This window comes from Nannobrachium achirus (genome assembly GCF_963921795.1).
Source record: "Nannobrachium achirus genome assembly, chromosome: 1".
Classification (NCBI taxonomy): domain Eukaryota; kingdom Metazoa; phylum Chordata; class Actinopteri; order Myctophiformes; family Myctophidae; genus Nannobrachium; species Nannobrachium achirus.
This window is the reverse complement of record NC_137810.1, coordinates 11,417,553-11,441,867: the sequence shown is the minus strand read 5'-3', so window position 1 is coordinate 11,441,867 and position 24,315 is coordinate 11,417,553. Positions and strand designations below refer to the sequence as shown.

Genomic DNA, 24,315 nt, shown 5'->3' with positions numbered 1-24,315 from the left:
AGCTCAAAATGCGTTGCAACTTGCATCGCAACACATGAGTTTGTAGATGGCTTTAGTGGTACGTTTATAATGCATTTTCTACGTTTAGGTCCCAGGGGGTCCGGGGGGAATTACCAAATTAAACGTTTGTGTCTCGAGCAGAAAGGTTTGGGAACCCATGATTCTAAATCATCCATAGTGCCAATTTTGCCTTCAGGTTTCAAATATAACCAAGGTAGATAACACATTAACTTTGGCTTGTGTCCAGGCAGACTTGTTTCAACTAGGGGTGTAACGATACATTTTAATAGCGATTCGATACATATCACGATACATGGTTGACGATACGATACATGGACGATATTGGTTCATGCATGGCGATAGATACGATTCGATTTAATGATTTAACATCGATATAGTAACTATTTAGAAAATAAATTAAATCTGTATGAAAGGTGTGGATAGTGCAGGTTTTTAAGGGAAACATGTATTATTATGGATATAAATAAGTAAACACAGTGATTATCTGCCAAATACATGGACATTGTATATTGACAAACCTGCACCTTGACATGAACCCAGAGATTACACACATTTATCGATAGACCAGTGTAGCTAAATGGAAAGGAAAAGTAATGAAACCCCTCCTCTTCATTTTTTCTTCTTAAAAATACTAAATACAATGCACAAGTAGGTAGTATCGATACAATCGATTCTTTGCACTGCCGATTCGATACGATACAAAATAAAACGATTCGATTTGATTTTAGCTGTTTTCATTTCGATATACTTCGATCTTTTTAGTTAAAAACGATATTTCGATACAGTTACTATATCGTTACACCCCTAGTTTCAACATTAGACTCCACTTACCATCGCTCAGAATGAACCTTTCAAGAACTTCTCGTTGCTGTCGGGCAGAAACCTCCCATCCCCATATTCTATTCTCTTTTTTCCTAAATGAATGCCCTACGTCAGGGGTCTTCAACAGGGGGTCCTCAGAGTTACTACAGGGGGCCGTGACATCTTTGTGTGATAGGATCATTCTTTTGAAATTAACAACTTGAACCCTCGCATCCCAATTCTGAGGAGAACTTTAGCCAAAAATAGCCGATCTACAAGCTCTCAGCGAGGCGTTGAGAGCTTGTAGATCGGCTATTTTTGTCAAATAGGTTTGGTGTAGGGGTAAAAAAAAGAGCAGACCAAGTACAGAGTGAAAGGTCAAGTTTAGTAAGTAACGACGATTTAAGTGGTTAAAAGTCTGAAAGAAAAACACATCAACACAAATCTGACAGACTGATGACAGTGCTGTCAAACAGGTTTATGAAATCGATGAAAATCTGTAGACCCCCGCAGCGATGCGTTTAGAGCTTGTTTATCTTTAACTTTGGCCATTTCTTTTATTTAAATCCTGAAAAGTTAAAGAGGTTTAAACCCGACAGAAACGACAGAAAGTGTGGTGTGACCATTTAAAGCAGATTATGTTCATGTTAATCCATCTGTAAGGGAAAAGATACCAAGAGGGAAGTCAGGAGTCAGTCATGGAAATGGTTGTCTCTGTAAGTACATTTTAAGCCCACTTTGTTCCAAAGTGAAATCTCACGAGTGAATCAGTGACAAACACTTGAAACATTTCCATGTTCAATTGTCTTCGTGTAATGCGTGGCTTTGATTAATGTGATGACATGCGGTGTCTTTACGGACATACTGTATGTGTATTTTTGAACATCCTGCTTTTGCTCTGTCTACTATCTTTGCCCTCTGATTCACAAATGCAAAACGGGAAGCACAACTCTCCCTCTTTCCACTCACGCTCTGAGCCACTTATCACTCTTCTCTCTGTCACAGGGTTGGAGTCGACCCAGATCAAGACCTGCATCAGTCTGGAGACAACTTCCAGGTCCTGCAATCGGTGAGGACTTCCCCTTAGAGTACATACTGTACCCCAGCCACTTGAACCTAATACTTTAGATGAACAAACACATTCCCAAGGGATCTATACTAGGCCCCCCTCCTTTTTTCGGACCTACAATAAATATCTTAGCCGTGAGCATATTGTAGATCTTCTATTTTTTTGCTGAATGTTAGCCCTAGATCATACATGGGCAACTGGCGGCCACATGCGGCCCCCACCTTCACTTAATGCGGCCCTCAGGTTAATATCGGAATACTATAATAATATATTATTGATTTCAGCTGTTACGATTGCAAACATGACCCCCTTTCATTACTTCAGTCTTCAGTAGCTTAATGACTAGTACTAGTCTTTTTCATGTCCTATGTATTTGTATTTATAAGTTCATAAAGTTAACATAGCACACATACATGTCTTTGAAATTAAATAAAAAAAATCACTTTTCAGGATTCCAATTCAAGAATAGCAAAACATAATTTAGGATTCCAATAAAAAAAGCAATACTTTTCAGGATTCCAATTCAAGAATAGCGAAAAACTATTTAGGATTCCAATTCAAATATTTAATAGCAAAAATAGCAGATCTACAAGCTCAAAATGTGTCGCAATGCAACGCGTTTTGAGGTCGTAGATTGGCTATTTTTGCTATTTTTGACTATAATATGCATTGTGGCCCTCTGGAGTGGGTGTGAAAATATAGTGGCCCTCTCCATCATCAAAGTTGCCCTCCCCTGCTCTAGATGCTACGGTTATAGTGGTTAATGCAAGCCTAGATGCTACGGTTATAGTGGTTAATCCAAGCCTAGATGCTATGGTTATAGTGGTTAATCCAAGCCTAGATGCTATGGTTATAGTGGTTAATCCAAGCCTAGATGCTATGGTTATAGTGGTTAATCCAAGCCTAGATGCTATGGTTATAGTGGTTAATCCAAGCCTAGATGCTATGGTTATAGTGGTTAATCCAAGCCTAGATCCTACGGTTATAGTGGTTAATCCAAGCCTAGATCCTACGGTTATAGTGGTTAATCCAAGCCTAGATGCTATGGTTATAGTGGTTAATCCAAGCCTAGATCCTACGGTTATAGTGGTTAATCCAAGCCTAGATGCTATGGTTATAGTGGTTAATCCAAGCCTAGATGCTATGGTTATAGTGGTTAATCCAAGCCTAGATGCTATGGTTATAGTGGTTAATCCAAGCCTAGATCCTACGGTTATAGTGGTTAATCCAAGCCTAGATGCTATGGTTATAGTGGTTAATCCAAGCCTAGATGCTATGGTTATAGTGATTAATCCAAGCCTAGATGCTATGGTTATAGTGGTTAATCCAAGCCTAGATGCTATGGTTATAGTGGTTAATCCAAGCCTAGATGCTATGGTTATAGTGGTTAATCCAAGCCTAGATGCTACGGTTATAGTGGTTAATCCAAGCCTAGATGCTACGGTTATAGTGGTTAATCCAAGCCTAGATGCTACGGTTATAGTGGTTAATCCAAGCCTAGATGCTACGGTTATAGTGGTTAATCCAAGCCTAGATGCTACGGTTATTGTGGTTAATCCAAGCCTAGATGCTATGGTTATAGTGGTTATAGTGGTTAATCCAAGCCTAGATGCTATGGTTATAGTGGTTAATCCAAGCCTGGATGCTATGGTTATATGGGTTAATCCAAGCCTAGATGCTACGGTTATAGTGGTTTATCCAAGCCTAGATGCTACGGTTATAGTGGTTAATCCAAGCCTAGATGCTATGGTTATAGTGGTTAATCCAAGCCTAGATGCTATGGTTATAGTGGTTAATCCAAGCCTAGATGCTACGGTTATAGTGGTTAATCCAAGCCTAGATGCTACGGTTATTGTGGTTAATCCAAGCCTAGATGCTATGGTTATAGTGGTTATAGTGGTTAATCCAAGCCTAGATGCTATGGTTATAGTGGTTAATCAAAGCCTGGATGCTATGGTTATAGGGGTTAATCCAAGCCTAGATGCTACGGTTATAGTGGTTAATCCAAGCCTAGATGCTATGGTTATAGTGGTTAATCCAAGCCTAGATGCTATGGTTATAGTGGTTAATCCAAGCCTAGATGCTATGGTTATAGTGGTTAATCCAAGCCACTGTGATCCTGGTCAGTGGGACACAGCTAACGAGGCCAGACTGACGTACATAACATGGTAGCTCAGTGCGCTGTGAAAAAGTGGAAGTGAATGAGCTGAGTCAGACTGCTGGAAGCAGAACAGCTTCAAACCCTACTCTTCTATAAACTATAATTATCCGCCTGCCTAGCAATTCTTTCAATTACAGTCATCTAATGGGATATAATACTTCCCCCGAAAAACCGGAATTCTTTTATACGGCGTGGCTCCTCTGAGACGAGTCGTATAGACGAGGATCTGTGTGTGTGTATCATTCAGCACCACATGTCTGCCAGTACCTCTACTCCACTTTGTCTCACCTATGTCAGGGGTTCACAAACTTTTTTGTCTCGGGGCACCCCATAAATATGTTTTTAATCCGAGGCACCCCTACATTATAATTTTCACTCCCAGCACCTTATATTTATAGCATATCGTTGTTGTCGGGTGGAAACCTTGTATGTCCAAAACCGTTCGTTTTGTATTTATCATCTATAAAATGTACTAAACTAGTGAAAACAGCAGATCTACAAGCACACAACGCATCGCATCGTTAATTTAACTGAGAGTGTATGAATGTTAGGAGTCAGATGCCAAGAGTTCCTGTCAGGCAGTGTGGATGCCTGTGCAAACACTGAGTACACATACTGTACTCAGGCCTAGGTCAAACGATGTTTAAACAATAATCTGGGAGCCTGATAAGAGGATGCATCTCTGAGGCGTTGTGTGCTTGTAGATCGGCTGTTTTCACTAGTTTTGTGCGACAGTCTTGTATGATGAAGCTGGGCTTTGCTTTACCAAAAGACATACACATTTGAAACTTGGAGATACGAGGTTTCTGCCCGACAGTGACGACATTTTTGTGATAATGTTGCGAGGAAAACGTTGAGATAATAGCCATTTTGGTTAGAACTGACTGAAAATAACTTTGTACTTCAAGTTTAAAATGATACTAAATATTTTTTCAAGTGTCCAAATAAATTCCAAATATTATCAAATGATCTCGCGGCACCCCTGGACTGCCGTCGCGGCACCCCAGGGTGCCCCGTCACCCACTTTGAAAACCCCTGATATAGAAGAGGATCTGTGTGTGTGTCATTCAGCACCAAATTTCTGCCAGTACCTCTACTCCACTTTGTCTCACCTACTGTATGTATTATACTTTTTGAAATATTAAATCTTATCAGTGGAAGTCAAAGGGGCTCACATAAACAATATTGATGTAAAATAACATATCTGAAAGGCTACATTTTATATGCGCAAAATTACAATTAGATGTTGTACGATGGCGCGATATTTTCCTAGGATGAAACAGGGTGGTTTTCCCTTTGTCATCCTAGGAAAAAAACACGCACATAGAAAATAGCTGATCTACAAGCTCACAACGATGCCTTGACGACCGTGGCTTGTGATTGGCTGGACCACAGTTACTGGGGGCTTGTGATTGGCTGGACCACAGTTACTGGGGGCTTTTCCCAGGCTTTTCTTCTTTCCCAGGGACCCTGAGCGCAACGGTGGGGGCCGATGGGCAAGGAAGGTGGGGAGCTCCCTACATCACATCCGATAAAGGAAAACATTAAATTTACTTCTGAAAAGGCTTCTAGGCCTACACTAGCCTACCAGTAAAACAAGTGGAACCGCGATCTTGCCACACGTGAATAATTGTGGTTGTAAACAATAACACAGACAATATAAATCCTAGTCTAGTAGTGGGAAGAAGGGGTTATTATCATCATGTCCCCAAATAACTTTTACATATCTTGCAATTGGCGACGAGTCTCTTACGAATCGGGAAGAGTGCCTCTCATCATTTTATATCCGGGGCGGGTTCCCCATCTAGGCATTTTTCAAAATGGAAAGCCGAGTAGCATACAAAGCTATTCCTAAAATACATGATATATGTTTACTTTTCCAAATATGCTTCCTAACGTGTACATATTACACATTAATCAAGTGAATCAATAATATTAGTTTACTGTCATGAAACGGTACCTTTTCCTATGGAATACTTCTAATAAATACGTCAAGCTCGCTACCCTCCTTGCCCATCGGCCCCCACCGTTGCGCTCGGGGTCCCTGGGAAAACCGCGGTCGCAGCTCTGATTGGGCTGAAACCTTGTCCAGATATGGAGTCATACAGCAGTGTTTCTCAACCTGTGGTTCCCCAAATGATTTTGGGGGGGTCCACTTTTAATATCTAAAATTACAAATGAAACATTGGCCAAATTCTCAAATATTGGGAAAATAGCCACTTGCTCACATGTGAATGTAGATCTGCTATTTTCACAATAGAACCGTGTTATACAAGATGTAGTGCTCTTCAATGTGCTGGGGTCCCCGGTTAAAATATGATTATTTGGGGGGTCGCGGCCTGAAAAGGTTGAGAACCACTGTCATACATCATAGATGCATCACAGAAGTCTTGAGTTCCACATTGGAGCCACACAGTCCCCATGTGGATCCCAAGATATTTGCATGTCGAGTACAGTTGACCCTGCTGAGTTCTGCGTGACACTCTCTCCCCCCTGGTGACCCCTGACCCAGTGCACTGATTCACCACCTGTGGGCCGTGAGGATATTGCAAGTGCACCCCCAAGTACCTGGCAAAAAAACACTTACGATTTTAATGATAGCATTAATATTTAAAAACGAATGTAAAGAATCTTTGACCTGAAAAAAAAAAGAGCTTTCATTGTGCTACGTTGGTTCCATTGTTCCAAGGCGGATCACAATCGATTTGATCGTTAAAATAAAACATGCGCAGAATAGGGCATTCACGAATAGTGATTTTTAGTATATTCGAATTATTCGACCTCAAAGTATTTGAATAGTCGAATATTCGACAGGACTGTCCAAACTGTCAAATATTAAGTAAGCAAGAGACGAACATAGTGAAAGAAGCCCATCTACATCAGCATGTAGATCTGCTATTTTCACAATATTTATCTGCGGAACCGAGTCACATTAAATGTAATACCTACAATTCTGAGTGCTTGTCAGGGTGGGGGTCCCCAGTTCAAATATGTTTATTTTGGGGGTCACAGCCTAAAATGGTTTGAGAACCCCTGGTATAGAGCATTAACAAATTCATCCACCAGGGGCATTGACAATTTCTTTTTTTTTTTTAAGCGAATATTCGACTTCGGTGAACAACGTCGAATAGTGACTTTGATATTCGAATATTCTAATATTTGGTGAATGCCCTAGCGCAGAAAACTTTGAGAATGCTTTTGAGATTTTCAAACGAGGCCCCGATTCAGGAAAGGTTGGGAACCACTGCCATGGCCCAGTGTAGCTGGCTGCTGTACTGAAAGCCACTACGAATTAAAGCAGGGTTCAGACGTCACTGCTGCTGGGAGGAAGGGAGTGGGGGGTATAAGCTACTGTAGAGGCCTTAATAACTGTTGTTTAGGGCTTTGTTGAGGGCTTTACTCTTGCCAGCACCTTGTCTTATCATTCCTCCCTGCCCTGTTATATTTACACCGCCGGAAAAGTCGTTAACCGTGACGCCTGCGACACTGGGTGGTCCGTTAGCTCAACAGGGGTCATTGTACTGCAAAACACTGCTTGCTTCCTCTGGCTTCCATCTGGGTGGAATACTGTTTTGATGTAGACACCACTGTTTGAATTGACACTGATATAATGACTTAATACGTCTCTCTGTGTGTGTTTGTTTGTTTAGGATGGACCGCAGGCCGAAGGCCAAAGTAAAACCAAGCAGGAGAGTGCCTGGCTGTTCAGGTTGTGGTACACCTTCGATCACAAGTATCCTTCTTAAGTTCTGCCTCGTTTAGGGCAGCGCTTTTCACATTTCACTTTAATTAAGCTAGTGGTTCTCAAACTCTTTCATGGCAAGGACCCCTAAATGAATGTTTTAATTTGGCCGCGGATCCCCATCTGAAAAGACTGTGCCACTGTGGTGTTAACATTTTCAAAGAATGTCAAGATGTTCTGAAAATAACTGATATAGGGCCATGGGCAGTGCTGTGTTCTACCTGATACGGGGGTCTACGCCATATGTTGTGAGAAAAAAAAAGAATAGCGTCTGCCCTCGTGAACCTTTCAAAGTAGCGTATCTGATAGGCATTATGCACTGGCGTATGCGCTGGCCACAGGAATGGCCGCGGATCGTAGATTATAGTATGCCCTGAAAAGAAATCTAGAACACGCCACTGGCCATGGGGGTCACTGGACTCTATTTTGAGAACCACTGGTTTATGGGTCCAATGCAACCAGTTCCTGTATCAAGAAACCTCCATGCATCTGTGTAACGATCTCAGTTTCCCATTGTCAACAAGGGAGGATTTTCTGAGGATCAGGGCAGAACATTTCTTGGTTTTATGTTCATCGTTTATTTCCAGTCTAGTATATTGGGGGGGGGGGGGGGGGGGGTCTGTTCATGTTGAATATACAGTCCAAGGTGCACAACGTACTCGATAGCAGCCATTCTCAAACGTCATATTCTGTGCTTGTAGATCTGCTATTTTCAAAACAAATCTTGAATGAAATGTGAACAATTTGGAATGTTTTCCGAAACATTCCAACTACACAAATCTTGTACAGGGGGGGTCCCTCCTGGTGCAGCATACATTAATTTTGGGGGTCCTTGACATGGAGTAGTTTGGGAACCCCTGGACTTTATGGCAGATGTTAAAAGCAGCTGTGTTTTGGTTGACACAAAGGGCAAGTCACATGTACTGTAACCTGCGGTCCGTCCGCCCACTTCCCCTGTACTGCTTTCAGCACACAACCAGGGGCGTCGCACCAAATTCTGGGCCCTGGGTACAAGGATTCACTGCGGGGCCCCTGTGCTTTAACTATTGAAAAATAGCAGATATACGCGCTGCGAGCTTGTAGATCTGCTATTTTTGAAAAATCATGAAAATCTTTGAATATTTCGAGTTTTTTTTTGAAAAACCTATGTTTCTATGTCAGTGGAGCTCAAACCTTTTCATGTGAAGGACCCCCAAAATGGTATGTATTTGGCCACGGACCCCCATCTCAAAATATTTAGTTCCAGGGACCACCCAGAAGCAAAATTTGAGTTACAAATGTTCGCTTAAAAAATACATATAATCAAAGAATTGCACACATTTTCATGACTTTTCAAAAATAGCAGATCTACAAGCTCGCAGCGCGGCACTCGGTGCCGCGCTGCGAGCTTGTATACCTGCTATTTTCAATAGCTAAAAAGTATGAAATAATTAAGGCCCCTCCACCACATTGGGCCCTAGTAACTCAGTCCCACTTTCCTACCCCTTGTGACGCCCCTGCACACAACTACAGCATTGCCTCCCCAGGTGCTGGTTTTTCTGGCTGATTTAAGGAGACAGCTGTGCTTCGTTCCCCACGGGGACTCTTCTCCATGGTGAGGAGTGGGTTGAAGTGTGGGTTGGGTTTACTTTGTCCCGGGCAGCCGCAGAAAAGAGTGAAGGGATAACAGTTGCTTTTTATACCTTGTGTGTTGTGAGTTTGGCTGCTGCTGCTGCTGTTTTGGTTTTAGTTTGGACATTATGTAATGTACATTCTGACACAGTGCAGACTGCCTTCCTACGTAATGGTCCCATTAACCTGGTCATTTGTATTAGGCTTCCCCCCCTAATAGAATGGCTGACTGACTGTAATGTACTATTGAGGCCAAAATCATGCTTAGCTAAGTTCCCATTTTTGCTTTTGTGAGTTCCCAGCAAATGGTGATGATGCTGCACTATTTATAGTGTTTCCTCAAGCAAGCCTTCCAGCCCTCTGCTTTAGGGGACTTGAGACAAATTTATGCTTCGTTGAATGACGAACATGATGTATTTTCAACTGAAAAAAGTACAAAATGATGTAATTTCAACTAAGATAGAAATATGACTTTACAGCTAGTCAGGTCATGTTATGGGTTGACTCTCTCACATCCCTCTATTTTATGAACAACATTGGTCAATTAAATGCACAAAATGTAGCTATTTCTTACCTAGATGTCTTTCCCAAATCCTGGTTGTTGGAGTACGCTGTACATTAATTGGGGAGTAGCAGTGGTGTAAAGTAACTAAGTACATTTATTAAGTATTATACTACTTTACTTGAGTATTTCCAATTTCCAATACTTTTACTTCTACACCACTACATTTATTTGAACACTTTAGTTGCTAGTTACTTTGTAGATGTTGATTATTATTACAGAACATACATTAACCACTTCAGCCCTTTATATATAAACTTGAAAACTTGGAATGGGACATTCTGTATAATAGAATACTTTTACTTTAGGTACTTTTAATATTTTGATACCAATACTTTTGTACTTTTACTCAAGTACATTTTGAATTCCAGACTTTTACTTGTAACATTTCAGCATTGCAGTATTGATACTTTTACTTAAGTAAAACATTTGAGTACTAGAGGGGCACGGTGGCGCAGTAGGTAGAGCCTCACAGCTAGAACGTCCTGGGTTCGATTCCCGCCGGGGGACGCTGTGGGTGTTGGGAGCGTGTTCTCTCCTCCGTGTCTCCTAGGGTAGATACCCTCACAAAAACATGCAGTAATCCTGGTCTCTATAATGCCTCCCCCTGGCCAGCCGGGGCGCCTGATGGAAGGGAATGGAACTGGTTGGAATAATGTGTTCCTTCCGCGCGCCATGTCCAACCGGGGAAGCTCCCCCCTGTCAGGTGATAAGAAACGGCTAGATCACGCCGCATGAGCTCAGTTCGGGGCCCTCCCCAGGTTGGCAGAAGGAGAGCAGAGCCCAGGATTACAGCTTAGGCAATAAGGCACTGGGTGAAAAATGGGTTACAAAAAGAACCCTGGGATAAAAAAGAAATATATATATATATATATAACGTTTGAGTACCTTTTTTCCACCACTGGGGAGTGGTCTCCTTAACACACACACCAAGCTACCTGATGCCCATCCTGACGCACAGTGGACCACCCCTCACCACCACCCTGCCCGCCTGCTGTGGACCTCTGGCCCGCTGTCTGACCAGCCCCCAGGCCTATGAGGTCAGTACTGTTAGCACACACACACTGTCTGACCAGCCCCCAGGCCTATGAGGTCAGTACTGTTAGCACACACACTGTCTGACCAGCCCCCAGGCCTATGAGGTCAGTACTGTTAGCACACACACCATTGCTAGTGTTGCTGTACTTGCGAACGAATAGGACGCCGATTTCATGAATGCCATTTTGACAAATTCTTGCCAATTTTTATACATGGCCCTTTAGCCACAAATAACAGCAGGCTCCCAGCACTGTGATGCATTGTGAGCCTGTAGTGTGTAGATATGCTCTTTTCAGTGCATGACACTGGCACTCAGCCAATGATAAATCAACCATAACGCTAACCTTTAAATGCCTCATCATAATCCTAACAGGAATTCTTCCAAATTGTAAGCCTAAAATCCCAGAATCCTTTTTTTTCCTTTTACATATAAAATAACCATTTCTCTTGTAAGGACCAAGAAATTGTCCTAACAATGTCTGCTTCTCAAATTCTGCCATATTTGCAGGGACATTGGAATAATTCACTGAATGTGTAGTTGTAGTGTATCTAGAATTTCAAGAAATAAAGAAATATATGAATGTTAAGAAATGCACTTTCACTTTTACACAATATTCTATGTTTTTAGATGGATCTACACACACACACACACACACACACACACACACACACACACAGACACTCGAATATGTGAAAGAAGGGTTAAAGGAAGTTGCATATTTGATTATGCACATGAAGCTCTTCCTGCACGAAGCCTGCTTGCACCTTGTCCTCCTGAGCTGATTAGGTTTTGGGTTCCCCCTCTGCAGCTACACACCATTTCATTTAGAGAATGGCCTTTGACCGACCTGCCTGCCAAGAAGTTGTGTGTCTGAAGTCTTCGTACAGCGGAAGCCACTAGCAGAAATGGGACAAAAGTAGAGAAAAGTAGAATGGCGTTGCCCTAGTTTAGCGACTCAACCAACCGTGGAGAAAAATGTTTTGCCTCAGCTAGAAGAGGAGATGAATTTGGGATCACAAGTAATGAATGATTGGTCACATTGTATGTTTTTCCAAGCTACAGTGCAGCTGAGGTTAGATCAAGATAGTGGGGAAATTACTAGAAAATTGCCTATTTTCTTTTTCTTTTTACCATAACAGTACATTGTACTGTCTGATGCATAATTAAGCTGTGTTTCCCCTTGGAAGTGGTTTCAGCCTCAAGCCCACTTTTACATAATTGCAAATGGTCACTGTCTGTCTGGTAGAAACCTTGTATGTACAAAACTGTTTGTTTTAAAGAAATGGGGGGAAAAAAAGAACCTGTGTTCCAATGGATGCGACGTAGTTATTATTTAGCCACAAGCTCTTGTTGAGACTTTTCATTGGTTAAATATTTATGAAACCCACGGACAGATTTAACAAGCTCACAGTTTGTCATACTTTTGTATGACACTGTTATACAGCAAAGTAGGGCATTCATTTACAGAAGAAATGTCTGAAAAGTTGAAAAATGGAGATGCAAGGTTTCTGTCCAATGGCAACAAAATGCTCTTTAAAACCCATTTAGAACGGGTACACATTTTGTGTATCATTATTTTATGCTTTAACTATTGAAAAACAGCAGATATACAAGCTCACAGCGCGCTGCGAGCTTGTAGATCTGCTATTTTTGAAAAATCGTGAAAATTAGAATTTTTACCCGATTCTATAAGTGTCTTTTGAATCCTTCTTCTAAGGTTTTTTTTGAAAAACCTATGTTTCTATGTCAGCAATCTGGCCAGCCATCGTCAAAGAAAAGGTACTTTTCACTTAACTGGAGCTCAGTCTGTTCTTGAGAGACTACTATGTCAGTGGTTCTCAAAACCTTTTCATGTGAAGGAGCCCCAAAATTATATTTATTTGGCCACGGACCCGCATCTCAAAATATTTAGTTCCAGGGACCCCCCAGAAGCAAAATTTGAGTTACAAACGTTCGCTTTCAAAATACATATATTCCAAGATTTGCACACATTTTCATGACTTTAAAAAAAATAGCAGATCTACAAGCGTGAGCTTGTATATCTGCTATTTTTCACTGGTTAAAGCATTCAATAATTCTAGGCCTAAATGGGTTAACATCACCATTTCATTCAGTAGAGTTGTAACATAAGTATTTCCAAGTCTGCTGATGAATGAATGTACAAAGGGAAAACAGCAGTTTTTCCCCCCCATCTAGACTGTACAAAAGACTCATTCAACCTCGCCGCAACGCTGACCGCTTGAAAAGAAAAAGAAAACTCTCGTGTCCTAAAGTCTTCGACGCAGAAAACACCCCATTGACTGGAAGGTCACACATGGATTCTCGCTGGCAGATTTTCCTATTCAGTTTGAAACTCGGAAACACTGAGTTGTCCCAAGTTCATCGTCTCACTTTTAGCCGGCGTGCTGGCCTTTCACAAAGCGACGATGAGCGCATGGCATTCCTTAACCACATGAACCCGAGCATCCCTGTCCTGGGCAATGGGCATTGGGCATGTCAGAACGTTCAGCAAATCTAGCCAATCTACAAGCTGTCAACGCATCGTAACACAACGTATTGTGAGCTTGTAGATCGCCTGTTTTCGGCGAAGAGATTTTATGTTGACATTTATAATGCAAATAAATCTATTTTCATACATTTGGCAAGTCTTCTCTGTGCAATTAGACCTCTCTGTCTCTCCAAATGTTTCCTACTCTCATTTTGTGCTCATCTGTCACTACAATAATGTGTGGGCCAATATTTGACTGTCAACATAGGACTGTTATCCGGAAAGCCACAAATGTAGTCGATTGTTCATGTAATGGGGACAATCCAATGTTCCGTGTCACCAATTGGAGAGAATTGAGAGAATGCGACAGATTGAAATGTGTGGACGGTGATTCAAGTTTTTTTTAGTCTCAACATTTGTCTCGGACAGAATTAGTTCAGAGAGATGCTTAATAAAGGCAACATCATGAATAATTCCCATGCTTGGTTGCGTAACACCTTTAAACGGTTCAGTCTCTGCATCCATTATCGTATAAAAAAACAAACAAGCAAAAAAAAAAAACATTGCCTTTTCATCTCATTACAAGGCCTGATGGATTTAGGTAGAATTTACAGTTTTTTTCCTCTGGGATAAATGTTGGGGTGGCTCGGGTTATGTAATCAGGATTATTCCGTTTGATCCGTTTGTCAGAGTAATAATCCTGCTGGTGACCCAGCACAAACTCATCCAGTCAACTCATCTCCTTCCCTGAGGACACAAGCTGCCTATAGGATCGATTCCCCGCTGTTCAAACTTAATTAGAGCTGTGACAGCCTGTTCGGCCATTTAAACTGTTTATACCATGTCCAGGGACGTGCTGGCCATTGGGAAAAGCGGGACAACTCCTGAACGGCCGGTTCATTCCTGGCCGATCCAGGCCGGCCATTAGGAAAAAAATAAAAATAAAATGTCGACCTCCGTTCCGTTTTGGGGGACTGGGCGGCCAACAAATGTATACATTTTTTCGCAAAGCAAAGCCCTGCTTCATCATACAAGGCTGTTGCACAAAAGTAGTGAAAACAGCAGATCTACAAGCACACAACGCCTCGCGGTGCGAGGCGTTGTGTCCTTGTAGATCGGCTGTTTTCACTAGTTTAAATCATTTTTAAAATGATAAATACAAAACAAACGGTTTTGGACATACAAGGTTCCCACCCGACAACGACGAAATATAACTCATGTACAGTAATTGGCCCACTGGCTTGTCACTTGTCGTGATCTGAAATGGCAAATCTTTGAGTAGCAGCAGCACTATAGAGAGAGATCTCTCTCTATAGCACGCAATGAGGGCCTCTACAACTCTTTTTCTCGGGCTGAATCAGGGGCCCAGCACGTCCCTGACCATGTCCAAATACTCAAATTGAGTATCTTTTCATTCTCGGGGTGACTGTGTGTAAATCCCATTCATAGCCAGTCTTGGGAGAGGAACATAGTCATGCTTCTGCTGTGCGTGGGTCATTTATATGTTTGAATGTACGTTGAGTTGTTGACTGCAGCTTTGCACTGCAGTGCTAATCCTACAGTCTTAATAGAGCATCGTCAGATACTGTATGTTTCACTCACATCTCTGCTACACAGAACACTTAAACAGAGGTCTCCCTTCGTCCCTCTTGTTTCTGTAAATCAATAGTGGGTGAACCCTAAGGCAGTAGTTCTCAAAGTGGGGTCCAGGGACCCCTAGGGGTCCTCGAGGCAGTTCCTGGAGGTCCCCAGCCGAATGAGTTAACTCTTAACCACTTTTTCATCAGCAATTTGAAAATGGCTGATATGTAAGCTCAACGTTAGCCTGACACTCAGCCTGAATGTTCATTTCGTTTCACTCCATTATTCTATCTGAATCGCCTGAACATATTTTTTAACCGGCTAGCTCACCGTAGATCTTCCCTGTAGATCACCGGCGTAGAGCTTCCCTTTCATGTTCTCCTGCCACGTGTGGTGTCTTTTCAGAGCCACGAGCAGCTGCCGGACCACGACGACTCTGACCTGATCCTCAGCGATGGCGACCTGACGCTGACGTACGGCGACACGGCCATCACGGCCAACGGGGCGGACGCGGCCGGGGGCGGCTCGGCCTGGAGCACCAACGGGAAGAGGAGCGCCAGCACCTCGGAGGAGGCGCTGGAGCGCGAGCTCGACTCCCGCGAGCAGGAGCTGCTGAGCCGCGGCACGCGCCTCGTCTTCCCCATCGAGGACCACATCTGACCGTACGACACCCGCTCCACCCCCCTCCCTCCCCTCTCACTCATGTGCCATTGCCTTCACTAAACCCCCCCCCCCCCCCAGATCCGAGAAACCGAAACAACCCGCCTCCTCGCCTTGGACCCTGCGCACACCTCACTCCTGCGGGCAGAGAGTACGGTCCTTTCGTGGAGAGCGGAGACGGGAACGAGACGGGAGGGGACGGGACGGGACGAGTGCTGGAGGGTTCGGGTCGACTCCGCGCTTTTAGGGGCCCCGAGAAGCGGAAGGAAGGAGCATTTCATGACCATCACCCTTAGAGCTGGAGCCGAGGATCCAGGAGACATGCGTCGCCTATAGCCCCCTCCAAAAAGGGGGAAAGGGTGATTTAAACTTATGCTGTGCACCGGTGTCGCTCTCTCAAAATAGCCGGTCCGCAAGATCGCGTGAGCTTGTAGATCGCCTATTAATTTGGGTGCGCGACACGGCGCGCAGACAAGTACAAATCAGGCGTAAGACTCCATGCTGTTATACTGTGATTTTACCGATGTTTGTTTACTTTTTTCTCCTCCCCCTCCCTTATATAAACGGGAGGGCGAGTCGTTATGCAGGATTTAGGGACAATCTACCTTTCACAGGACATGCAATCGCTGCACTTTTGAATATGCCATATTTTGTGTGCTCAAGTTGTTCGAAAGAAGTGCAATGTGAGACCGTGCGCGCGGTTCAGTGTGCTTGTCACAGTGTGTGATGATTCTGTCATCACAGCATAATGGGTGACTGCTGAGATGCTCAAGCTCATTAGAAATCCCTCGCAAACCATACCCCAGTATTAAGAACCTTGCAATCTCTTCCTACTAGAGCCCGACTGAGGCCAGATTTTGGGATCCGATCTCGAGTCCTAGACCACCACAGATATTTTTTGACTAATATTTTTGGACTAAAACTTAAGATTTGATCAAAGTTTCTATTTGAGAACATTGAACTTATATGGTGTATGTAAGCAAATAAATTAAAGCAAACACAAAGTTGTCATTCCCAAAACGGTGACACCAGGTTGAAAGTGGATACAAATCTGGACACATTATCTGCATGATTGCTGATACGGATGTCATCAAAAACGTCAAATAATGGCCCATGTGTGGGTCGGGCTCTAGTCCATACACGTCTGTGTGAAGAACATGAATTCGTCACCTTGTACCACACGCCTTGAGGAAGCAGGCTGACCAAGGCTGGGTGGATGTTTGTGCTGAAGACTCTGTTGCACTCAAACAAAAGCATGTGTGTAGTGGAGAATCTGTAGGCTGCAGAGGGAAGGGGGTGGATTGTGAATGTTTGGCCCCTCTTAATTACCATCACAATCTGGAATGAATGAATGAATGTGGGTTAAGAATGCAAGCATGTAAATACAATGCACACTTTTGTTTTAGTAAGATTTAGAATCGCCTGCGTTCATCTCAACAATTACAAATAGTGTTCATGTTACAGGGAACCCGTCTCTAGCCTTTGTTGCATGTCTTTGATTTATGCTATGGAACTAACCTTATCGCGCAATAAATGTGACATGGCCACCTGTGCTGATGACAACATCGGCATAACGCTCAGCCAGTTATCTCCAGTTCTGTGACCATTTAACGGCAATCCAAATTTCTTATAAACTGCTAAATGTATCCTTATTCATGAGAGGTGCATAGATACATTTCAAATTAAAGGCCACTAGACCAAACCCAGTGCAATATCCCACTCTGAAAGTATATTTAACAGATGAATGCATTCATTGAGCCTAAATCAAGCAGTTGGCATAAACCACATGCTTTCACCAGTTGGATTGCTTTCAAAAGGGCCTTGCGTGCAAACGGCACAGTGTAGAGATGCACACAAACCCAATCACCAGACCAAACCCAACAGTGAATACGTTTTCACCTGACAAGCTCATGATTAAAACTCCACAGTAAATAAAAACAGACTTCTAACATCATTTATGGGAATTCGGACGTGCTTCCCTGCCTGACAGTACAGGGCTTGTTGAGTCTGTCTCAGTTATAAGCAATTGGCAAATTACCAAATCAATGTCTATATCCTGTGTACTGTATGTGCTAGTCTTTAAAATATAACTGTGACTTGGGGAGTATTTTACATTTGCACTTAGGTATGTTTTTTGGTTTGGAAAGGTGTTGGCACATATATTCAACTACGCTATCTCTTGGGTGTACAGTGATACCTAAAAAAAAAAAAGGAAATCCCACTTCTCCCAACTTTCACAACTTATTAGTTAAAAGCAAGTGTAAAATGGAACCATGTCAGTGGTTTTATACAATTATGGCCAATTGTGTAGCCTAATTTTTCATTTCCACTTTTAAGGAATCGATACATGTCACAATGTTTTTGTTTTTAGTACATCTGTCTTTTAAAGGTTAGAGGAAAATGTGAATTATTTTGTTTAAGTTTTTATGTTCTGTATCTAAGCAAACATGGGGAAATGAAAGTGTCCTTGAAATGTATCTCTTAACATGCACATTCTCTGTCTGTATACACTTTTTACGACTGAAGCAACTTCCCCATAGCCTTGATACAAGTAACCCAAACACTTCCTCTAAAATTGCTCTTCGGTAATTAATAAGGGGAACATGTGATCTTCCTAATGGCACAAATGGCAATTGACATACTGCTTCTAAAAACAAAACGGAATGCAACTCCCAAGATGTAGCCTTTTTTCTATATGTATTTAAGTTGATTTATGGTTGGTTGCGCACTGAAAATGGCCAGTCTAACAAGCTCACAACACGTTGCATGTTGTGAGCTTGTAGATTAGCTGTTTTCAGGTGACATGGAACGCAACTGTAAATCGGGCATTATTGTCTAAATCAGTGATTCTCAACCTGTGGTACATGTACCATTGGTGGTACTTGACCCCCCCTCTGGTGGTACACAGAGGACCCCCCCCCCCTCTGGTGGTACACAGAGGAGTCTCCCAAAAAAGAAGAAAAAAGACAAAAGCGGAGTGAAATATCTGACCAAGCACTTGGCTGAAAAAGGTTCTCAATGTCTGTCTCAATGTACAGTATGTCTCAATGTATGTCTCAGTGTCTGCGGCATTGTGTGACAACTACAGGAGTTAAAGGAGTAGTTGTTTTTGTTGCATTCCAATAGCCAATAATATGATGACCGGCGGAGTTGGTCCAAATGATTGGCTTGTGCATAGCTGAATAGGATGGGATAGGTCTACTACGCACCTGTATTTTAACATCAGTTATTATGGTGCTACATGGAGAGACAGATATTTCTGGGGTGGTACTTGGTGTAAAAAGGTTGAGAACCACAGGTCTAAATGTTACATAGCTCCTGCTTATATAATCAAAGATGGCATGTATAGAGGGACTACCAAAACCAAAGTTGTTCGCCCATGCTTTATGTAAAAAAAAAGATAATGAATTAAAGATTACAAATCGTTGCGGTCAGGCACAAACCTTTCAACGTATGTTTTGTTGTTCACTAAATCTTCACTAAATTAATGCCCTAATTGATCATACAAGAGTTGCTCACAAAAGTAGTGAAAATGGCAGATCCACAAGCTTGTGCATGGATCGGCTAATTTAGCTATTTTAACTCATACAGTGCCAAACAACTTTTAGATCAACTTTCTCACTATGGACTTCCCTGCCAAGCGACTTTTACTTAGAAAAAAAACCAAAAAAAAAAACTTTTTTTTTTTAATATATATATATTTTTTTAAAAAAAAAAATTTTTTGGACCCCATTAAATCTAGTAAACATGATTTCAATCGCGATTTTGCATGTTCCACCCCCCATGCAACCCCATCTTTCAAACATGGCAGCCATGTTTGTTTACATCTGAAGAAAACATAATGGCTATTTTCTCAAGAATGCCTGAACGGATTTCCAATCTGATTTTTTTGTTTGAAAGCTGTGAACAGCCTGCACAAACATGGTGCATGATCTGTGCACTATAAATTACATGGGAGTCTATGGAGATTTTCTGGCAATAATGCCACTCGAGGGCATATTTAATTGGCAGTAACTGAGGAGTTAAAATGATAATAAAAAAAGGACCGGTTTTGGACGTGCAAGGGTTCCTTCCACCCGACAGCAGCGAGGTGCCAGTCACTGCACTAGTTTCCATCCCAACACTTTCCACAACAGTGTGCTGAGGTCAGTCATTTTCCAACCCATTGATTTGCAGCGCTCCACAGGTTGCTGAGAGCTATTATAGAAAGCAGCAGTTATTGAATTTGAGCTGACCTCGCAGCAGTTTACTCACTCTGTGTGGCACATCCTTAGACAATCCTCACAGGGTGCATTATAGCACTGTTTCCCAAACTGGATCTACAAGCGCAAAACAAATCAGTCCGTGACCCACAAATGGCGGGTCAAACTGATTTTTATGCACTTGTAGATCTGCTATTTTCACTAGTTTGGGTCCCGGGCAAACGTCCAATATCTCTCTTTTGGGTCTTGAACTGAAAAGTTTCACATTAAACATGTGACACTAGTATGATGAAGTAGGGCTTTCATTTAGGAAAAGTGTAAAAAAAGAAAAAAAGAAAAAACGTTTCGATATGGAGATACAAGGTTTCTGCCTGATAGCAACAATATACAGCCCTGGCCAAAACAACAATTGTCTACTGCAAAATTATCAATTTATCTGGTTTGGTATGTATGTGTTTGAGTCAAAAAAAATGTTTTTTGATTATCTATAAAGTATACTGACATTTCTCCCAAATTCTATCTATTGGCAAAACATGACAACAGCTCAAAATAAGTGTTTTAATTCAGACCTCTGCATATACATTTAAGATGACACAATACTTAATGTTTACTACTAGTGTCTAATACTAGTGGGGGTTTTTTTCTTTTTTTTTTTTTTTCATCCATCTGGTTCTTGCAATAGGATGGTGATAACCACAGCATTGGTTTTTATACTGGTCAACCAATCAGTACCTCATTAAAGGATCCATTTTCAACCTTATCTCCATATAATTAGTCCTCACAATAGTCACTAATTCTCATTATAAAATGACACAATTTCCATCTCTTCACTCTGTCTCATTGGTGGGCGGTAGACAGTTCAGAAACCCCCCTACCAATGACATCTATAGTTTCCCAAACACTGGGCCGGGACCCATTTGTGGGTCACGGAGGCATTTTTATGGGTCCCTTAATTTTTTGTGCAAACATGCAAACATTTTCATGAATTATAAAACGAAATTCAATGATTTTACCAAGTCATTTCATGAATGAATGAAAAGAAATCTAAGAAATTCCATGAATTAGAAAACAAATACGTTAAGAAGTAGTGAAAATAGCCGATCTATAGAAGCTCATCGCGGCGAGAAGCAACTCGTGAGCTTGTAGATCTGCTATAGTTTGGGTCCTGGGCAAATGTCATATTTTCTCTTTTGGGTCACAAGGTTTGGGAACCACTGATCTATAGGGATTCCAAGCTAATAGAAACACTTTTCTCTTACTGGAAAGGCAGGTTTCTAGACGGTCCACAGCCCTCCTCTGAGACATGGGGTGAGTAGACAGAAATGGTACAGTACCATCATATAATGAGCATTAGTGAGACTAATGATATGAAGACAGGTTGAAATAAGGTGACGTGGCTGTTTGAATAGAACGATGTGTGCTTGTGTTGGAATTCAACAGGCACAGGAATGGAATGTGTGTCAAACATGGAGATGCCGATTTAAGAACATGTTGGTCTCTTTAACTTTTTCCAGAGCTGGTATCTTTCTTACTTTTTCCTCTCTTGTTCCCTTGAGCTCCCATTCAACTGTAAATTGTAGCAGGCGATTTGACGCTCACGCTGGCCTTTCCTGGGACCTGTATAATATCTGTTCCAGCTGTGCACTATAGGAGAGGAATGCAAGCACTTTAGCTCAGCTGAGCGGTCTGTGGATTTAAGGGAAAAAAAGATTTCTGATTTAAAAATAAAATGAACCACTTGTTCCTATTGAACTGGAGCAGTGGTTCTCAAGTCGGGGGGGGGGGCTCCTTGAGGGGGTCCCAGCTAAATGAGTTTAACACAAAATATGTTTAATCATTTTAACCATATATACATTGGCTATTTGAAATGAGCCGATATACAAGCTCAGAAAACATTGCGATGTGACACATTGTGAGCTAAAAGATACGCTATTTTCTTTTACATTTAGATTTAGAAACATTAACACAAATCTTGTATGGGGTGTCCCTGGAACAAAATGTTCTCAATTGGGTGTCCGAGGCCCAAAAGATATATACTGTATATATATTTGGAGGTCCATGACATGAAAACCTTTGAGAACCACTGAACCGGAGGATGTAATGTGTTCTGTCTGTCGGATTTTCTCCTTGGAACATTCTGTACAGTACTAAAGGCTCCCAAGGAAGGAAGCCTACGTATATGTCTGTACGTTAAGATCAAGTGTGAATTGCGGCGTTGCCGGGTTGGGTGAAAGGCCCAATTGTCTGTAGTGAAATCCATCTAGTTATGCAAGCCCCAGCCAGTTGTATGGACACTGGGTCATATACTCTAGTAAGAAAAGGGGGGACACAACATTCTGCGTTGCACTCTGTCACAAAATCTGTTTCCACAATCTGATGTAGACGAAAGCCTGTGTCTGGAACCTACTCATTTACAAATTTGCCTCAAAGAGCCATTGTTGTGTGTCCAGAGAACCCCGTATTTGGACATGTGCCAAGATCACTGCCCAGTCATGCTAATACTATCATGTCTCCCTCTGTGATGCTCATACCAGCTATTCTGTGCTATATGGCTCATTTTGGTGTAGCTTGAAAATAGAATTCCCCATATAACTGACAGCAGATTTTTTGCAGTTACCTCCTGGCTGTGAAATACTGTACACATTGGAAACTGTGAAAATGTCCATGGGACAATATGTCTGTTGATGAGAAATTTGCCCGCCATTTGCCTGTTTTATTAACGAACCTAAGAAAAAAAGACTGGCAGGGCTTGCATCTGTTTATGTCCATGATGAGAAAAACTAAAGTGTTACTATTAAAGACATGGGAGACATTTATGATGACAGCAACGTTGTGGGCAAGGGAGCAGTATTTAGCACTTTAGATTCAAGTTGAGGAGGCTCATGCAAGGAGCCTGGGGGCCCCCGGGGCTTAAAGGAACATGTTGCTGTTTTTAAACATCATCTCCATATATGGGTTCTCACTAATGCTCACAGTGAGACGGTATCATTTTGCGGCTCTGAGGTCGACTGTGGATTGTTTGAAAATGTGCCTACCGACAGTTTTATTATTCGCTGATACAAGAACAATGGCTTCCATTTCAGCGTGATAACTTTCCAGGAAAAGAAAGGATGTAGTTTCCATTAGATTGGAATCTCCTCAAGGCGAGGATGTTTTGGAATAGTCCACAGACAGCCTGAGACACAGAGCAAATAAGAAATTGTGCCATTTTATGAGCATTAATGGGGACCAATTATATGAAGAACCGGTTGAAAGACGTGGTGAAGTGTTCCTTTAAGCTTGAGCTTATAATTCCTTGTGCAGTGGAGTTATAAATGAAGCATACTACATAACCTTCAAGTGCACTCTCTCTCCAGACTTGCGCTCTCTCTTGGTCTGTAGGTCTTGCTGATGGCTGTCTGTCCTTCTATGCCGTCTGTACTTGAGAAATATGAGATGTAGCCAATTGTAAATAATAATGTACACCTGTTGTTTCTAGTTGCAACAACCAGCTGCCGACCTTTACCTGCAATATTTTGCATGTGAACGTGTTAATTAAAAATGTTTCAAATGAAGAGCCATCCAAGATGTCTTTCCTTTTTTTTTTGCCAGAGATGTCATCATAGACCAGTTTAAATCATTTTAGACATAACAGACATAATCCATACTCCACAGTATTTACTAATTTAACTTTATTGAAGTTCATTTAAAGTTGTCCTTCCTTGCCTTGTCAGGACAAAGGCTTCTTTTTAGATGTCCAGAAATGAACACCAAACATCTAAATGCCGATAAAATCTTTACCCTCCAACACTACCGTGACCGGTGGCACATAATAAACGGCGCAACATTTTAGAAAATAATCCATTCTCTTTACTGCGAGACGGCTACAGTACATACAATTTGTCAGTATCGCCTGTCATGTGACAGCTTGCGCAAAGCTAGTTGGCCAAGGAGACAAGGCAGCTCTTGCAGGCACGTCCATGGGATATTAGAAAATGTCACACCAATGTGAGCGTTTGGTCAGTAACAGCAGAGAGCCGGCAGCTGTCTGGATTCCTGAGGTGGGATGGATGCGGGGGGAGTCGCACAGTAGCTCCCCAGTCAGCTCTCTTCCCACCAAAACAGTTTCTTCTTTCAAAGCGCTCTAAATTAGCATTGTTAGTGAGCCAGCTACAGGTAAGTATCAGTAGTGCTCAAGATTACTGCCACGCTTTAGTCACTGGCTGGCCACATGAGGGCTGCACGGAGGTCACAGGTGAGGCTAAACACGACGTGGCCCGGTGCTCCAATCCCGATCTTGGCAGTAAAGGTAGTCTCCGAGGCAGGACCAGTCTCAGGCTTATTCTGGCCCTGGCCTGCCAGGGGATTGAGAAGGGATTAGTGCTGATGAAAGGGCAGA

The 24,315-nt window shown here is 42.2% G+C and overlaps 1 protein-coding gene across 1 annotated transcript in view; it reads left to right on the top strand.

Moving 5' to 3' along the window:
* Positions 1-23,473, top strand: part of slc9a7 (solute carrier family 9 member 7) — a 71,475-nt gene extending 48,002 nt beyond the window's left edge. The window contains exons 13-16 of the mRNA XM_080733812.1: positions 1,828-1,891; positions 7,703-7,785; positions 10,902-11,007; positions 15,481-23,473. Of these exons, the coding sequence (XP_080589938.1) occupies positions 1,828-1,891; positions 7,703-7,785; positions 10,902-11,007; positions 15,481-15,735 (508 nt within the window). The 3' untranslated portion in view covers positions 15,736-23,473. The remainder of the gene's footprint in view (positions 1-1,827; positions 1,892-7,702; positions 7,786-10,901; positions 11,008-15,480) is intronic.
* The last annotated feature ends 842 nt before the right edge of the window (positions 23,474-24,315 follow it).